The following is a 17685-nucleotide window of genomic DNA, read 5'->3' as shown; positions in this document are numbered from 1 at the left end:
ACTGCAATTGGCTACAGTGGTCAGTGCCTTGGTTACATCCAGACTGGGTTATTGCGATGCATTCTACATGGGGCTGCCTTTGAAGACGGGTCAGAAACTGCAATTGGTACAAAGATTGGCAGCCAGCCTTCTAACTGAAGCTAATTATAGGGAGTGCACAACACCTCTATTAAAGCAGCTTCACTGGCTGCTGATAAGTTTCCAGTCCCAAGTAAAGGTGCAGGTTATGACTTACAAAGCCCTAAACAGTTCAGCCCCTCCCTATCTTTGTGACCGCATCTTCTCCTATGATCTAAGATCTGCCAGGGAGACCTACCTCCATTACAAACATGGTTGGTGGGAACGAGGAGAGCCTTCTTGATGGTGGCCCCCTGACTTTGGAATACTCTCCCCAGGGAGATTAGGCAAGCACCCCCCCCCCCACACACACACACATTGTCCTTCTTCATAAGGAACTGAAAACCTGGATGTTCCAGCAAACATTCGAGAGCAACTAGTCCCTAGGCCCAGTCCCTAGGTTGCCAGATAGTACTCTGTTCTGCACTTTTTCCACTTCCCTGCTGTTTACACTATCCCTCGCCCAGCCCTTTTATAGTTGAGCACATCTATGTTTGTACTCCTGGCCATTGGTATTGTTGAACTTCGCCTGATGGAGCTCCGATGTAATCGGTTTTATGTTTTTATATTTAGTGTGTTTTATCAGGGTTTTTGTAGTTTATTATGTCTTCATTTTTTGCTATTTTGTTTATTAAGTTACAGTCAGGTTGCTCTATATTGTCTAATGTGCTTTGTCTTGATGAAAATTGTTTGTATGGTTTTCTTTTTGGCATTGAATGGTTACCATATTCGTTGCAAACTGCCCTGAGTGCCTTCAGGGAGATAGGGCAGACTATAAATGAAGTTTATTATGATTATTATTACTTAGATCAGGTGGAAGATTTATGGTGAATTAAATACCCTAACCAGATCCCATCTGATCCTGGAAGGTAAGCAGGGCCAGCCTTGTTAGTACTTGGATATGAGATCACCACCAATCCTGGGTGCTGTAGTGTATAATTTAGAGGAAGGAACTGGCAAAAGGCATATATGATTATTCATTGTCCACGTAAACTCTTTTGAAATCCATATGGTTGCCATAAGTCAAAACACAACCTGAAAGCACATGCTTACACAAGTTATCCTTTTTACGGGATTTCATTTGAAAGCAAACAGATGTATATTTGATATATGCAGAAATTTTTTTTATAGTAAAGTAAAAGTTTCCTCTGACAATAAGTATAGTCCTGTCCGACATTGGGTGGTGGTACTCATCTCCATTTATAAGCCGAAGAGCCAGCTTTGTCCACAGATGCCGCCTAGGTCACGTGACCAGCATTGACTGCATGGAGTGCCGTTATCTTCCCGCAGAAGCAGTACCTATTGATCTAATCACACCTGCATGTTTTCAAACTGCTATGTTGTCAGAAGCTGGGCCTAAGAGCAGGAGCTCACCCTACTCTCTGGATTCAAATCGCCAACCTTATGGTCAGCAAGTTCAGCAGCTCAGATGTTTAACCTGCTGTGCCACCAGGGGGAGCCCCCGGTGGCGCAGTGGGTTAAACCTCTGTGCCAGCAGGACTGAAAACCGACAGGTCGCAGGTTCGAATCCAGGGAGAGGCGGATGAGCTCCCTCTATCGACTCCAGCTCCTCATGCGGGGACATGAGAGAAGCCTCCCACAAAGATGATAAAAACATCAAAATCATCCAGCGTCCCCTGGGCAACGTCCTTGCAGACGGCCAATTCTCTCACACCAGGTCGCTCCTGACACGACAAAAAAACCAAAAAAACAAAACAGGGGGAGTATAGATTAATTCATACCTTGCAAAGTGGCTGAAATTTTTAGTAGAACATAAAGTTCCCTTGAACTTCAGATATACAAGCATCACTATTTGCCACAATCCCTCAGTATATGTAATTGTGTAACATAGACTTTTGCAAAAGTGTTCACTGCATGCAGGTTACCTTTTGTGAGGAAGCGTTAATGCCACCGCTTGTCAACAATAAAATGTGAAGAAGTCTTTATCCCACCAAATGGGATTACCAAAAATATAAGGAACCCTAAACTGCTATTAAATTAAACTGCCACCAATAAAATGTAAAGACGCTGGTCTTAAAGTCTCTATTTACTCCTATTTGCGTTGTGAGGTAACTTTGGTAGAGTGGAATACACCGAACATAAAATCAATGGAGGAGGCAGGTTTAAAATAACAAAGAGAACAAGTTTATTATTAACAAAGCGTAATTGTTGCAATATTGAGATGTTGAACTTGGCACATGCTTGTTGGTTACAATATGGCTTGGCTGTGATACATTCAGGCTTTAGATGTTACAATTCTTATAAACTCCTTCTACAGTGAAGTGCTTTATTATTTCAGTGTTCCTAATTGTGAATATTCACACTGTTTGTCCTTTACCGGATCAAACCACTGATCCCCAGTCTTCCACTACTGGCGATCCTAAAACCCTCTCTGTTAGATTCTTTTTACTCAAACAATATAACAAGGTTTCCCTTCAGCTACCTTGCTGAAGAAATATTCACAATCACTAAATCTAACTGAATCTATAAAGCTTCCCACCACAGAGCCCTAACTGACTCTGCCCTCTTCTCAGGGTCTCTTCCTCCTGACTACACTACTTTTCCCAGAGTCCTTTCCCGACTCTGCTGTTTCCCCAGAGCCCTTAACCGGCTCTGCTCTTCTTCTCAGGGTCACTTTCTCCTGACTGAAGCTTAACTGCCACTTTCAAACCTTTTTCTCCTTAAGCTCCGCCCACCTCCTCTTCGGCCTTGTCACCATGGCAACCTATCTCTCACAGCTAGGCCTTGGCAACAAATGTAATACATAAATACAGATTCAAACACATTATAGATAACACTTTATAATAAACATTATAAATACAGTTTAAACACATTATAAATAACACTTTATAATAAACACATCTCTACACCTTCCCCCCCAGAAAGATTATTTTTGTACCATTCTCGATCCCAGAATGGCAAAAATAATTCCACATATTATTCAACAATATATACATATACATCAATTCTGAAAGGGAAACATATTAGGGTTAAATACATTGCAATTACACATATATACAAACCTTTAACCTATGGAATCCTAGATAAGGCATCCGCAACTAAATTTCGTTTACCTGAAACATGTTTAATTTCAAATATAAAATCCTGTAAACACAAACTCTATCTTAACAATCTGTTATTCGTATCTTTTACATTATCTAACCATTTTCATTTGTTGACATACTACATTCCTCAGAATGCCATTTTTTACTTAAAACTCCCACAACCTCTCTTCTCTGTGGTTGGAACAAATCTATGTTCATATCTACCCGATCTAAATTTTTGTACTGTTCACGATCACCCTCCCAAAAAGAAAAGGGACCGGATTCCTCTTCTGAAACAACAAAACATACATTCGCAGACCTTTTAACATAAGGCTTTAACATATTTACATGAACTCTTCTTTCCACATTGGAATGTTCATCAAAAATATCATAGTTTATGTGATTGAGCTTTCTGATGATCTTCCAGGGTCCAGACCAATCCAATTGAAGTTTGTTGGTTTTGTTGGGAGATAAAAATAAAACTTCATCTCCGATGTTGAAGGTCTTTGGTTTAGCAGTAGAGTCATAATAGTCTTTTTGTCTCTGCTGAGCCGCAAGTAAATGTTCTTGAGCAATGTCTCTAGCTAGCTGCATTGTTGCTTGAAGATCTTTTAAATATTCCGACACCGGAACTGGATCTGTCGCTGGACTTTCTTCCCAATATTCTCTTATCAGATCCAATGGACCACGAGCCTTCCTTCCATATAGTAATTCAAATGGACTGTAGCCAGTACTGTCATGAGGGACGGTCCTGTAGGCGAATAACAGTTGTTGCAATTTGACGTCCCAGTCATATGGCTTCTCTTGACTGTAAGACTTTATCATTTTGACTAAAGTCTTGTTCATATTTTCAACTAGTCCATTTGTCTGTGGATGATAAGCTGTTGAAGTCAGGTGTCTGATTCCACATAACTCAAGCAATTTCGACATAAGCCTGGAAGTAAACTGGGTTCCTAAATCCGAAACCAATTCTCTAGGATATCCAGTTCTTCCCCCAAATGGATAACAGGGCATTGGCAATTGTTGTTGTTTCGATGTTAGTCAGAGCCACAGCCTCTGGATATCTTGTGGCGTAGTCAATCATGGTTAATATGTATCGGTAACCACGTCTGCTTGGTTTATAAAGAGGCCCCACTATGTCAATGCCTACTCTGTAAAATGGTTCTCCAATTATTGGCATAGGGATCATAGGAGCTTTAACTTTATCCCTTCCAGTACTCAATCTCTGGCAGATGTCACAAGACTGGCAAAACTCTTTGATCCTCTGGAACATGCCAGGCCAATAAAAGTTCTTAGTAATTCTCTTCGTGGTTTTCCTCACACCCAAATGTCCACCTTGAGGGTTTTCGTGTGCCACCCTCATCAGCTGTTCCCTAAAACTTTGAGGCACTACAATCTGACTACATGTTACTGATCCTTCTGTAGAGTTTACACTTCTGGTTTCTCTATATAAAACACCATTCTTTAACATAAACTCGGAGGGCTGTTCTTCTGTCGATACTGTGGGGTTTTGAGCTAAAGTGAATAGAGGTTTAAGAGAAACATCGGCTCCTTGTTCCTGCCGAATCTCTTCAACTCCTCCCGTCCTCTTAACAAGCTCAGCCACTGTAGCGCTGGTTTCTGGACTCTCGTCCCCATCTTGTTGTATGGCAAAACACATGGCTTTTTGTTCAGGGCTTTCATTGTTACATTCTTTCTCCCCACACGCCATCCTACAGTATTCAATCTCCTTAGCCAGATCATTTCCAATTAAACATTTGTATGGTATGTCAGGACAGACTGCAAAATCCCACATACCCTTCCATCCTTCATATTCTATTGGCAAAGTCACTACTGCTGTTGGTATCGCAGGACCTAAGCCTTTTAATCTTATTTCAGAGGTTGGCTGCTGAAACTTCTGAGGTATGATTTCGGGGTGTACTATGCACACTTCGGAACCTGTATCTCTAAGTCCTTTCCTGTCTTTGTTATCTATAGAAATTGTTTCTAAGTAATCCTTAGATGGGCTGCCTGACAGGATGAACAAACATTGTTTCTCTTGAGGCTCTGAGCTTGAACTCTCCTTTGCAACAGTATCCGGTTCTGCCTTTGGTGTTTCTTTCATTTTATTCACAAAGAGGGTTGTTTTCTCTTTCCTTAACAAGGGACATTGATATTTTAAATGGTTCCATTCTCCACATTGAAAGCATCGTCTTTTTACCTCAGGAGCAGTTTGTCTTGTTACACTCTGCCTCCTATAGATGGTGTTTTCTAAGTCAGCACCCTTTTCTTGCTGTGGGCGCTTTTGTGGTGAATAAAATGGCTGCCTGTTTGTTCTTTTGTCATTTGGCAGATCTTCCCTTTTGAATCCTTCTTTCAAGGTTGTTATTTGATCTGCCATAACCGCTGCCTCTACAATAGTGGATGGCTTGCGATCTTGAATCACCCAGCGAATATCATAAGGCACTAACTGAAAAAACTGTTCCAGCTTTAAAAGTTCCCTCAGCTGTTGATAATCTTCCACCTCAGACGTCTTTATCCAACTATCGAACAGTTGAGATAATCTTGAGGCCACCTGAGCAAAACTTTGAGTTTTATCTTTCTTTAAGGATCTGAACTTAAATCTATAATATTCCGGAGTCAACCTAAACTCTTGTTGAATCTGTTTCTTAAACAGATCATAGTCTCTATAAGATTCTTCAGGCAACTGTCCATAAATCTGCAAAAGTTTCCCACTTATCTGTGGCCTAAGGTATGTCATCCATTTTTCCTTAGCCACTCCAAAATCTCGACAACATCTCTCAAAAGATATTAGGAATTTCTCTGGACAATCGTCCTTGGTATATTTTGGGAATTTCTTCATCAAATCTGGGGTATCCCCTCCAGATCTCCCTTCCTGAACATCACTGGATGTTTGAGACAAAGCCAATCTTTGTTTCTCTAACTCAAACTCCATTCTCTTCCATTCTAACTCCTGTTCTAATTCTCTCACTCTTTGTCTTTCCTCAAATTCTCTTTGTTTCGCCTCTCTCTCCATCTCCAACTCTCTCTCTCTTTGTCTTTCTTTTGCCTCCATTTCCAGTTCTCTCTCTTTTTGTTTTGCCTCCATCTCCAATTCTCTCTCTCTTTGTTTTTCTTCAAATTCTCTTTGTTTTGCCTCTCTCTCCATCTCCAATTCTCTCTCTCTCTGTTTTTCCTCCATCTCCAATCGTTTCATCTCTAGCTTGTACTTAAGAGCCATTTCTGTCATAGGCACTGGCTCTGTCTCTGCCTCAGAGCTCGAACTTTCTTCTTTCCTCAGCCAGCTTTCTCTGCCGCCTGGTAGCCATGTTGTCAACAACTTTTACCTCACAACTTATTCCTAAATTAAACTTAAGGCACTCGATCAGTTGTTATACGAATCCCGTCGTCTGCCACCAAAAAATTATGTGAGGAAGCGTTAATGCCACCGCTTGTCAACAATAAAATGTGAAGAAGTCTTTATCCCACCAAATGGGATTACCAAAAATATAAGGAACCCTAAACTGCTATTAAATTAAACTGCCACCAATAAAATGTAAAGACGCTGGTCTTAAAGTCTCTATTTACTCCTATTTGCGTTGTGAGGTAACTTTGGTAGAGTGGAATACACCGAACATAAAATCAATGGAGGAGGCAGGTTTAAAATAACAAAGAGAACAAGTTTATTATTAACAAAGCGTAATTGTTGCAAAATTGAGATGTTGAACTTGGCACATGCTTGTTGGTTACAATATGGCTTGGCTGTGATACATTCAGGCTTTAGATGTTACAATTCTTATAAACTCCTTCTACAGTGAAGTGCTTTATTATTTCAGTGTTCCTAATTGTGAATATTCACACTGTTTGTCCTTTACCGGATCAAACCACTGATCCCCAGTCTTCCACTACTGGCGATCCTAAAACCCTCTCTGTTAGATTCTTTTTACTCAAACAATCTAACAAGGTTTCCCTTCAGCTACCTTGCTGAAGAAATATTCACAATCACTAAATCTAACTGAATCTATAAAGCTTCCCACCACAGAGCCCTAACTGACTCTGCCCTCTTCTCAGGGTCTCTTCCTCCTGACTACACTACTTTTCCCAGAGTCCTTTCCCGACTCTGCTGTTTCCCCAGAGCCCTTAACCGGCTCTGCTCTTCTTCTCAGGGTCACTTCCTCCTGACTGAAGCTTAACTGCCACTTTCAAACCTTTTTCTCCTTAAGCTCCGCCCACCTCCTCTTCGGCCTTGTCACCATGGCAACCTATCTCTCACAGCTAGGCCTTGGCAACAAATGTAATACATAAATACAGATTCAAACACATTATAGATAACACTTTATAATAAACATTATAAATACAGTTTAAACACATTATAAATAACACTTTATAATAAACACATCTCTACACCTTTTGCACAAGTTTTTGAAGCAGACGTCTGTCAACCTGTAAACATTAATTTACATTATTTTGGTGAGGACAAAAATGCCACTATCTAATAGATTATCATAACTATAATGGGGGAGCATCTGTCACTTTGAAAAAAAGAACTCATTCATGTTACTTTTTTCAGTATTTCAAAAGTAATCCATAATATATACTTATTACACTGTTTAAAAGGTAATTGCATTATTTGTTATGATCTCTGTTACGTTTTAAATCTCTTTTTGTTAATTTTGTGTTGGAGAAAAAAGAAATATGACAACTGAAAAAAACTTCTGAAATATTCTTGTTAAAATGCATCAAAATATCCCTTTAAATATAATTCATAAAACCACCTAAAATCTTTATGCCAGAGGTAGGAAGTGTGTAATCTTCCAGTTACTACTAGAAAGAAATTCCCATCAGCCCCAGCAAACGTAGATAATACTGAGGAATGCTGGTAATTGCAGTTAACAATATTTAGTTGCAGTCAAAAATATTTAGAGAGTCACACAGTTACCATCCTGTATTTTAACAAGACAGATGTCTTAGTTTAATTTGTTGCATTACTTTTGAAGTGTGACCTCATTATCTTCTCACTGAAATGTAGTGACAGATTACTTGTAGCCCACTGATTTCAATATATAGGCTTAAAGTCAAGCATCAGAATTATCACCTTCTCTCGCCAAAAACAAGTTGAATATCTTTTATCCAAAAAGCTTAGGACCAGAAGTGTTGGGGATTTTTTCGGATTATTGAATACCTGTACTTGCATATTATACATGTGTAATGAAAAATCTTGGAGATAGGGCCCAAGTCTAAACAGAGAATTTATTTGCATTTCATATACAGACTTTTCCCAAGTTACAAACATCCAACTTACAAATGACTCGTAGTTAAAAATGGAGGTGAGACAATGAATGGGAAGTGAGAGAAAATCTACCCCTAGGAAGGGAAATCCACTTCTGGAAGACTTATCGTGGGGAAAAAGTATCTCCATTGAAAATTTATTATTATTATTATTATTTTATTTATACCGCGCCACGATCTCCCTGAAGGGACTCGGGGCGGCTTACATGAGGCCAAGCCCGTCAAATACAAATACAACAGTACATCAACAAAACAAGCAAGCAAACAAAACAATATAAAACAATATACTAGCTGTCCCCTGCCATGCATTGCTGTGGCCCAGTCTGGTGATCTGGAAAATAAAGTAATGAGAAAGTGTTGGTTTCTAATATATGTAATTTCTCTATCCTCGTGGGTAAACAGTATTTCTTGTTTCTTTGTCAGTGCTGATGTATAGATGTCTGGTTTGCCTACTCTGGAACATGCAACATATAATTGTCCTTCTTTAGGGGTCCTTTTCAAATCTATGGTACTATATCTGTCATAAGCATGTATGTGAGTGTGCGTGCGTGTGTGTGTGTGAATCATATATATATATATATATATATATATATATATATATGACTGGATGGTTCTTTGTCAGGAGGGCTTTGTTTATGTTTTCTTGCCCTGGTGAAGGGAGTTGGACTGGATGGCCTTAAGGCAGCATTTCTCAACCTTGGGTTTGGGACCTCGGGGGGGGGGGGTCACCAGGGGGGTGTCAGAAGGGTCACCAAAGACCACCAGAAAACACAGTACTTTCTGTTGGTCATGGGGGTTCTGTGTGGGAAGTTTGCCCCAATTCTGTCGTTGGTGGGGTTCAAATGCTCCTTGATTGTAGGTGAAATATAAATCCCAGTAACTACAACTCCCAAATGTCAAGGTCTATTTTCCCCCTAAACTCCACTAGTGTTCACATCTGGGCATATTAAGTATTTGTGCCAAGTTTGGTCCAGATCCATCATTGTTTGAGTCCACAGTGCTCTCTAGATGTAGGTGAACTACAACTCCAAAACTCAAAGTCAATGCCCACCAAACCCTTCTAGTGTTTTCTGTTGGTCATGGGAGTCCTGTGTGCCAAGTTTGGTTCAATCCCATCGTTGGTGGACTTCAGAATGCTCAAACCCAGAGGACTGCGGAACAGTGCAACTGATCATGGAGATAGACTGCTGAAAGACTACTGCAACCCCTCCTCCCCGCCCCCCCAGCCCTAGCCTGCTGGTGCACCCCGAAGCCCAGTGGGCACAGCTGGGTGAGATTTAGCCCACTCAGCCCATCCAACCAGGTCTCGGTGATGCAAGCCAAGTCCGCCTTCTCATCCAGGATCAAGTCCTGGATGACAGTTGTCTTACCGTTGACAGACCTGGCATTCACCAACAGGATCTTGAGTCCAGGGGGGTCTGTCATGGGGTCTACCATGTCCTACCTTCTCCAGGGTCGCAAGAATTCTTTTGCGCTTCTCCCTGGGATGTGCTTCTCCAATCTTTGTTTCCACAACAAGCCAATTATTTCAAAATTCAATGATTACAGGCACAGAAAATGAGGGGAAATCTTCTGAACAAGAGCACAGACAGCCAAACAAACACCACAAGGGTGCTATCCAAAGCTAAACAATATCTATTTTTGGCCTGAGATACACCTAAAAATGTACCTGTTCTAGATTACAGACAAATTCAACTTACAAACAAACCTCCAGAACCTATCTTGTTCGTAACTTGGGGACTGCCTGTACAACTTATACACATAATCAGGCGGTCATTTTATATAATATTTTTAATAAGTTTGTGTTTGAAACAAAGTTTGTGTACACTGAACCATTAGAAAGCAATGGCAGAAACCCTGTTTTGGCCATCTATGTGGACATTTGTGGATTTTGAATATTTCAGGTTTTGGAATTCCATTATAAGGAATATCCAACCTAGTGTACTATTTGTGGTACACAAAGTAAAACAATTTTAAAATGTGTTCATTGGTTTTCCTTGTATGGTTTTATGCAAACCTAAAACTTCTATGGAAGTTTACCAAACCATCCTACAGTTCAGCCTGGGAGGACATCTCACACCCAAAGAGACTGCCTCCTCTGAGAGTTGCAGGCTATTTTAATCTGTTGTGAGCTAATCCCACTGAGTCCAGTGGGACTTACTTCCAACAGAGCCCAGACAGGAGTGCAGTCTGATGCTATTCACATTTACACAGAGGAAATTAAAACTGTTTCATAGGCTTTATTTCTCAGTATGCTTCAAAGCATTGCAACCTAACAGTGCAATCGTTTGCCTGTCTATTCAGAAGTCCCTCTGAGTTTCCATGGGAATTACGGTACTCTCTGTAAGTGTAATTATTGGATTGTAGCTTCACAGCCTAAGATCAGTACTGTGAGAGACTGCATGCACAAAATGGAGCAATGGATCCAACCTGAGTCAAAAGAAACCGACTTTTGATTCTCTAGTAAGGTAACTCTGAGAAAGGATAAATGAAGCAGTCCTGGAAAACAGCTTACCAGAAAAGACTGTAAGTTCCTTTCAAGAGCTCTTCACATGTAATAAAGCTCCTTCCAAGTTTTGTTATTGTTTATGAAAAAGTACAAATAAAGAATATGCAATGACAATAAAAAAACAGTGAATCCACAGGTGAACTTAAGAAATAATCCTGTGAATAGATATTACTGCTGGGAGCAGTTCCATTCTTTCAGTTGTACTAAGTGTTTTTTCTCTCTGTATTTCTTTATTTTCAGTTGTTATCTCCAATGGACACCTTACCAGAAGCTTTGATTGAAGACCCAAATCTTGGCAGTGAACCATAAATTGACCATTTCCATAAAAAGAACTGCTAAATGAGAAACCATGTGCTCAGTATAAAACTAATTTCATGCTTTCAAAAGCACACAGTGGTTTCTAGGAAGATAGTGGCCCTGGGACTTACAAAGACAGATTGGCTAATACAAAATGGTTTTGCTCCCCTGCTTAGCCATGCTTTACATTTACTGTCAGTTAATGGAAATTCTTGAATCTTCTGTCAAACAAACATATTCTTATCTATTAACTCTGTGGTTGGAAGCTATAAAAACAACTGCTTCATGAATATTTGTACTGGGAAATAACACGAAACAGGTGAGTTTCTTATGAAAGGGCTGCAAAGTTCTTAAGTAGTCATTCAATAAACAAAAATCCCACTTTTCTTATAATGGCTGGTAATTTTCTCTAGGTAGGATACTACCACCCAGAGCTAAGACTAAAGCAATACGTATCACAACTAAAACAAACAAGTCAATAACATGGTTTAATGAATAATTTTAACATCAGAATGATTGACTAGAAGTTTTTAGATAGGTAAACACAACTTAATTCTCTGCCAATCTGTTTCAAAACTTAAGCTCTGGTAAGACAAGCTCTGCCAATTTGTTTCAGCCATGTATTTATGCCTTAAGTAAAGATTTGTGGCACTTAAAATGTCATATTTAATTAGAGCATGGTTAGGCAGCAGTGACAGTAATTTTATGCCCATCATAAAACAAGTTGTCATTGCAAATGAATTACTGGAGGCTGTCCTGTGCCTGACAGGTCATACCATTTAATTACAACAAAGTCAGATCCATATCACTCCAGTTTGTAGTCTCTTGCTTGTATTCTATTGGTTGAAATTCATCTTTGCTATTTATCTCCAATATATCATTTTTTGCTCATGGTTAGTAGGATTTAATGCCCAGCAGATTGTATACTGATCACAATCACACTGATAATTAATTAGCCTGATTAATGATTAACAAATCATATCCAATCAATAGCTGCATTCTGACACATCTGAAATGTATAATGATTATCTATTAGGTCAACCTCTTTAGCAAATCAAAGGACAATAAAAAGAGAGGAGATTAACTCATTTTATGGAATTGTGTTTACAGTGCAAACCAACAACAACCATCATAATCTGATCTGGTTTTGTCATGTTTCTAGCTTTTGTGCTTGCTCTCTTGGCATAGCAGAAGCATACAATGCCACTTCCACAACATAACAATGCCAAACATGTGAGAATGCATAGGAATGTATCTCAAAGCCCATTCTGCAATGTTTATTTTTAAAACAGAAACAAATCATTGCTCACCTCTGCTAGGAAGTCCACTCCACATTATGACAGTAGCAGCTTATTAAAGGAACCAGGATGGAAATACAAAACTTCCAGATGTGACCAGAAAGAGGTACAGAGATCTGGCTCTCCAGCCCTGATCATCCGTGTGAGAGTAAACTGTTATACCAGTGCAGCTTCAAACCTTCTCCACTGCTGGCTTATTTGCACTGCTCATTGAAAATCCTTTACACGCTGGCAGCATTTTAGGGAAGGACAAGCACACTGAGTCATTTGTAAAGAAAGCAGAGCAATTTCAGTTCCAACCACTCATTTATACAGAAACACACACACACACACACATACACACACACACCGAGGCAGTGTCAAAGTAGAAGGTCTTTTGAGGTAGATTTATGCTGAGAAATAGGCAACCTTAAGGCTTCATTATCAATGCATGGAATCAGCTCCTGCGATCAAATTCAAGCAAAGACAGATGATTATGAAATGGCTCTATAGATATACTGTAGCTCCAAACCACACAGAATGAAGAATCATCTTCCTAAACTGTTTGAGCGTTAAAATTAGCTCTGGGTTTTCCTCAGTGACAGAGGAGCATTCATAGCTAATATCTACACCGAGGTTTATTATTGAAGGATGTTTTAAAAATGAAAATAGTGATGTATTGACGGAGGTTGTTGGTTTTTTCCCCCGCTCACAAGAAAATGCTTAACACATGCTCAAAAATGCAGAAACATCAGTCATATTATGCCTTAAAACAGCTAAAGGCAGAAACTGTTTTTCTTAAAGACAGAAATGAACATGGAAAACATGAAAGAGTCAGACTATGGGTTACTGACCTTGATAATTTAGACAGTGTGGAATCCATCTGGTATCCAACTACTCCATCCAATGAAAGGCATGTTGGGATAATCACTCTTTGCCCTATTGCTCTTCCACTTCTCATCCAAGCTCTCTGCAGCTTCTAACTGATCCAGCTCTTCTATTCTTCTCCCAACTTGCAGCTTTTTTCCTCTAGCACTGTGACATCCACCTATCCTCTCTCTCTCTCTCTGATTCTCATCCCCAATCACTGCCTCCCACTGCTCCCTCCTTTCTTTTCCTCCTACTTCCTCACTCTCAAGTTGGCATGCACTAACTCCATAATCCCTTCCTTAAATGCTCCCTTCTGGCCCAACTAACACTTGCCTCCCTCCTTGAATATTGATCCCACTGTGAAGGCAACAGTGGGACCCCCACATTCATAAGGCCTTTCATTTCAAATAGCCAGTGCTAATACCCATAGTGGTACAACTGGAATTCCACCCACCCACTTGACGGATTGTGAATTCCAGCCTCTAACTGCTCCTCATACATGCAAGTTATTTGTATAAGTGTCTGCGCCCTCTCTTGCATTGCCATATTGTTGTATACTCAGTCTTCCATATTCTATTCTATTTATTTATTTATTTATTTATTTACAGTTCTTATATTCCGCCCTTCTCACCCCGCAGGGGACTCAGGGCGGATTACAGTCAACACATATATGGCAAACATTCAATGCCAGTTTTGACAAACGACGTTTAACACACAAATACACCAAGGCTATTTAACTTTTTTCTGGCCGCCAGGGGAGCTGCTGCTTTTCATTGTCCATCAGCGACACCGATGAAGTTCTTCCGCATTCCACATTCCCCGGAGTCTTTTTTCTTTATGGCCTCATAAATTAGTTAAATTTAGCCTCCCACACAAGGTGGTGCCTTATTTTCCTACTTGACAGATGAAACTGTCTTTCGGGTTGCAAAGGTCGACAATGGGCTACACAATGGCTGGACACCCACTCCAGCCCGGGCTGGCTTCGAACTCATGACCTTTTGGTCAGAGTGATCTTAATGCAGCTGACACTCAGCCAGCTGCGCCACAATCCTGGTGCTTCTGTGAGATTGGGGGTGCAGGACACTGCAAAAGTTGAAAAAAGTGAATAAAAACCACTGGGTTTTTTTTTTTTTAACCTGAGTGAATACTTCTCTAGGAGTCTTTAGATCAGTGGTTCTCAACCTGTGGGTCCCCAGGTGTTTTGGTCTATAAGTTTAGCAACTGTGAGGATTTCTGGAAGTTGAAGGCCGAAACATCTGGGACCCACAGTCTGAGAACCACTGCTCTAAATCCTCCAGTGTGACACTATGGTCAACTTCTGCCAGAAATTGACCAGAGCTGTGCTGGAGGACCTAGCGATTCTTAATCAGGTGTTCTATTTATATCTGCATGACTTTATGGTCAATCTGTACTGAAGGGATACAGTGGAAGTTGGCCTGACTGAAGGGCCTAGAGCAGTGGTTCTCAACCTGGGGTCCCCAGATGTTTTGGCCTTCAACACCCAGAAATCCTAACAGCTCGTAAACTGGCTGGGATTTCTGGAAGTTGTAGGCCAAAAACATCTGGGGACACCAGGTTGAGAACCACTGCCTTAGAGATTCCCTGAGTCCATATTAATCAAATCTACCAAAAATTTGCTAAAGTTAAAGCACAAACGTGGAGGGATCACTGCACTGTCACCCCTTTATCCCCACTGACTCTTGTTATAGAACAATAGCCTTGATACATAGTTTGCCTTTGTCCTCTTGCCTAGCTCTGAAATCCTCCCATATCTAGACATTGTGGAGGCGGAGTTTTACACTGGGAAGATGGGAGACCCACAAGCAACCACTGGAAGACTTCTGCATTGTTTGATGGGCTCTGTGGGAATCCGTCTTTGAAGAGTGTAGAAATGGATGAGGAAAACTGCCTGATAAAGTCCTTATATTTTAGTGTTGCTCCCTGATGAATTCAGTGCATCACCAATCCAGCTAACCGCCAGCTGCTCTCACTAAGCTCCTGCTTTGTCTTGCAGCTTTGGACTCATTCCACTAAGCCTTGCCACTTTCATTATCTGAGAGTTGTCTCTTTCTACTACTGACTCCCCACTCTGTCCTGAAGCACACATCATCCATTTCTGTAGACTCAACTCTGATCATAACCTACAGTCTAATGCTATGATAGCAGACTTGCCCAAAGATTTTCCTTTTATTTCACCTGCCACTTTTGACCATGTTCTATGTCCTACTAACTTCATTTGTTATTACTACTCAGCTAACTATGTACATTTTCAGGAAAATAAAAGATCTGACTTTTGCTCACTTTGAGGCCTTCCTCTTTTTACCATTTCACCTCTTTTATTGCTGCCTAAGCAACATTACTACACTGCTTTCACCACTATCCATTTCAGTGATCCAAAAATCCAACTGTTCTCCATTTTGGCAAAATCATCAACAATTCTGCATCTCTACCACCTTCTCAACTGCATTCTCGCATCTCACTATCACAGTCATGCCTAAAATCTAAATATGCTGTTCTCGACCCATCCCCACTTTCAAAACTCTTGTCCAGTCATGCTTCTTCCTCCTCAGAGCACAATGACAATTGCTCCAGATTCTTTCAAACCCATGGAGCTCCAAGGATCAAGCTTCTGCTTCCAAATTCAGTGAAGCTGCCTTCGCCAAAGCCGAAGTTAATCTCATTACCAAGTCTCCACTTTTTCCTATTTTCCTGTCTTCTATCTTTAATGGATGGCTCTATTGCTCCTCTCCTTTCTCTCTTCCATGATCTTCTTTTCTTCTTGCAGACTCCCCACTCCACATTTCCTCTGTGAAAGCTCCTCTTCAATCTCTGTTTATCCTACCTATTTTTTCTCTTCTTGGGTGTCCATATGGCTTTTGGTAACACATACACACAAAGTGTCATGTAATGTTCTGAGTGCTGGACTAATACTTTGGGGGGAATGGGGTTTATATCCCTGCTAAACCATGGAAATCCACTGGATGCATTGGGCAAGTCTCCCAGCCTTAGAGACCTTTAAAAATATTTTCCAAGAATACCCCATATTTATTTATTTATTTATTTATTTCACGCATTTCTACCCCACCCTTCTCAACCTCCGAGTGGGGACTCAGGGCGGCTTACAAAAGGAACAATTCGATGCCAGCATAAACATAAACAATGGATAAAACATGTATACAGCAATTATAACAATTAAACAGTCACTTTATACAACAAAATCAATAAAAATCAATAAAACCAGTCAATACTCAGCATTCACCATCTCAGAGTCCATAAATTCATTCCATATTGTCTAGTCATCATTGTCTAACTGCCAGATTGCCCGAAAGCCTGGTCCCACAACCATGTTTTTAATTTCCTTCTGAAGGAGAGGAGGGATGTCGATGACCTAATTTCCCCAGGGAGTGAATTCCACAGGTGAGGGGGCACTGCCGAGAAGGCCTTGCTTCTCGTTGCCATCAATCTCACTTGTGATAGAGGTGGGGTTGAGAGCAGGGCCTCCCCAGAAGATCTCAGACTCCGAGGTGGGACGTAGAGGGAGATGCGTTCGGACAGATACGCTGGGCTGGAGCCGTATAGGGTTTTGTAGATCAATACCAGCACTTTGAATTGTGCTCGGAACTGGATCAGCAGCCAGTGGAGCTGACATAACAGAGGGGTGGTATGCTCCCTATATGACGCTCCGGTGAGTAATCTGGCTGCCGCCTGCTAGACTAATTGAAGTTTCCGAACAGTCTTCAAAGGCAACCCCATGTAGAGTGTGTTGCAGTAATCTATTCGGGATGTAACAAGAGCGTGGACCACTGTGGCCAGATCCGACTTCCCAAGGTACGGGCGCAACTGGTGCACAAGTTTTAATTGTGCAAAAGCTCTCCCGGCCACCGCTGAGACCTGGGGTTCCAGGCTCAGCGATGAATCCAGGATCACTCCCAAGCTGCGAACCTGCGTCTTCAGGGGGAGTGTAACCCCGTCTAACAAAGGCTGTAACCCTATGCCCTGTTCGGCCTTACGACTGACCAGTAGGACCTCTGTCTTGCCTCGATTCAATTTCAATTTGTTAGCTCTCATCCAGTCCGACACAGCAGCCAAGCACCAGTTCAAGGTTTGGACAGCCTCCTTGGTGACAGGTGAGAAGGAGTGACAGATTTGGATATCATCTGCATAGAGATAACACCTCATTCCGAAACTCCGGATGATCTCCCCCAGCGGCTTCATGTTGATGTTAAACAACATCCGGGACAGAATTGAACCGTGTGGGACTCCACACTGCAACGATTGTGGGGCCGAACAGGTGTCACCCAGT

The 17685-nt window shown here is 41.0% G+C and overlaps 1 protein-coding gene across 4 annotated transcripts in view; it reads right to left on the bottom strand.

Annotated features, from left to right (window-relative positions):
* ZNF385B (zinc finger protein 385B) overlaps nt 1-17685 on the bottom strand; it is a 265765-nt gene that overhangs the window by 187866 nt on the left and 60214 nt on the right. The window contains exon 1 of one of the 4 annotated variants that reach the window (XM_060779919.2): nt 13367-13543. The exons of 2 other annotated variants lie outside the window; for them this stretch is intronic. Coding sequence is in view for 1 of the 2 variants with exons in the window: in XM_060779912.2 (XP_060635895.2) it covers nt 12546-12570 (25 nt within the window). In the remaining variant the exon portion in view is untranslated. Of the gene's footprint in view, nt 1-12545; nt 12729-13366; nt 13544-17685 lie in introns of those variants that run through there. One more of the 4 variants, XM_060779912.2, reaches the window with a different exon arrangement.

Source organism: Anolis sagrei, chromosome 1 (genome assembly GCF_037176765.1).
Source record: "Anolis sagrei isolate rAnoSag1 chromosome 1, rAnoSag1.mat, whole genome shotgun sequence".
NCBI classification, from domain to species: domain Eukaryota; kingdom Metazoa; phylum Chordata; class Lepidosauria; order Squamata; family Dactyloidae; genus Anolis; species Anolis sagrei.
The sequence above is the reverse complement of the archived record's forward strand: the minus strand, read 5'-3'. Positions and strand labels throughout refer to the sequence as shown.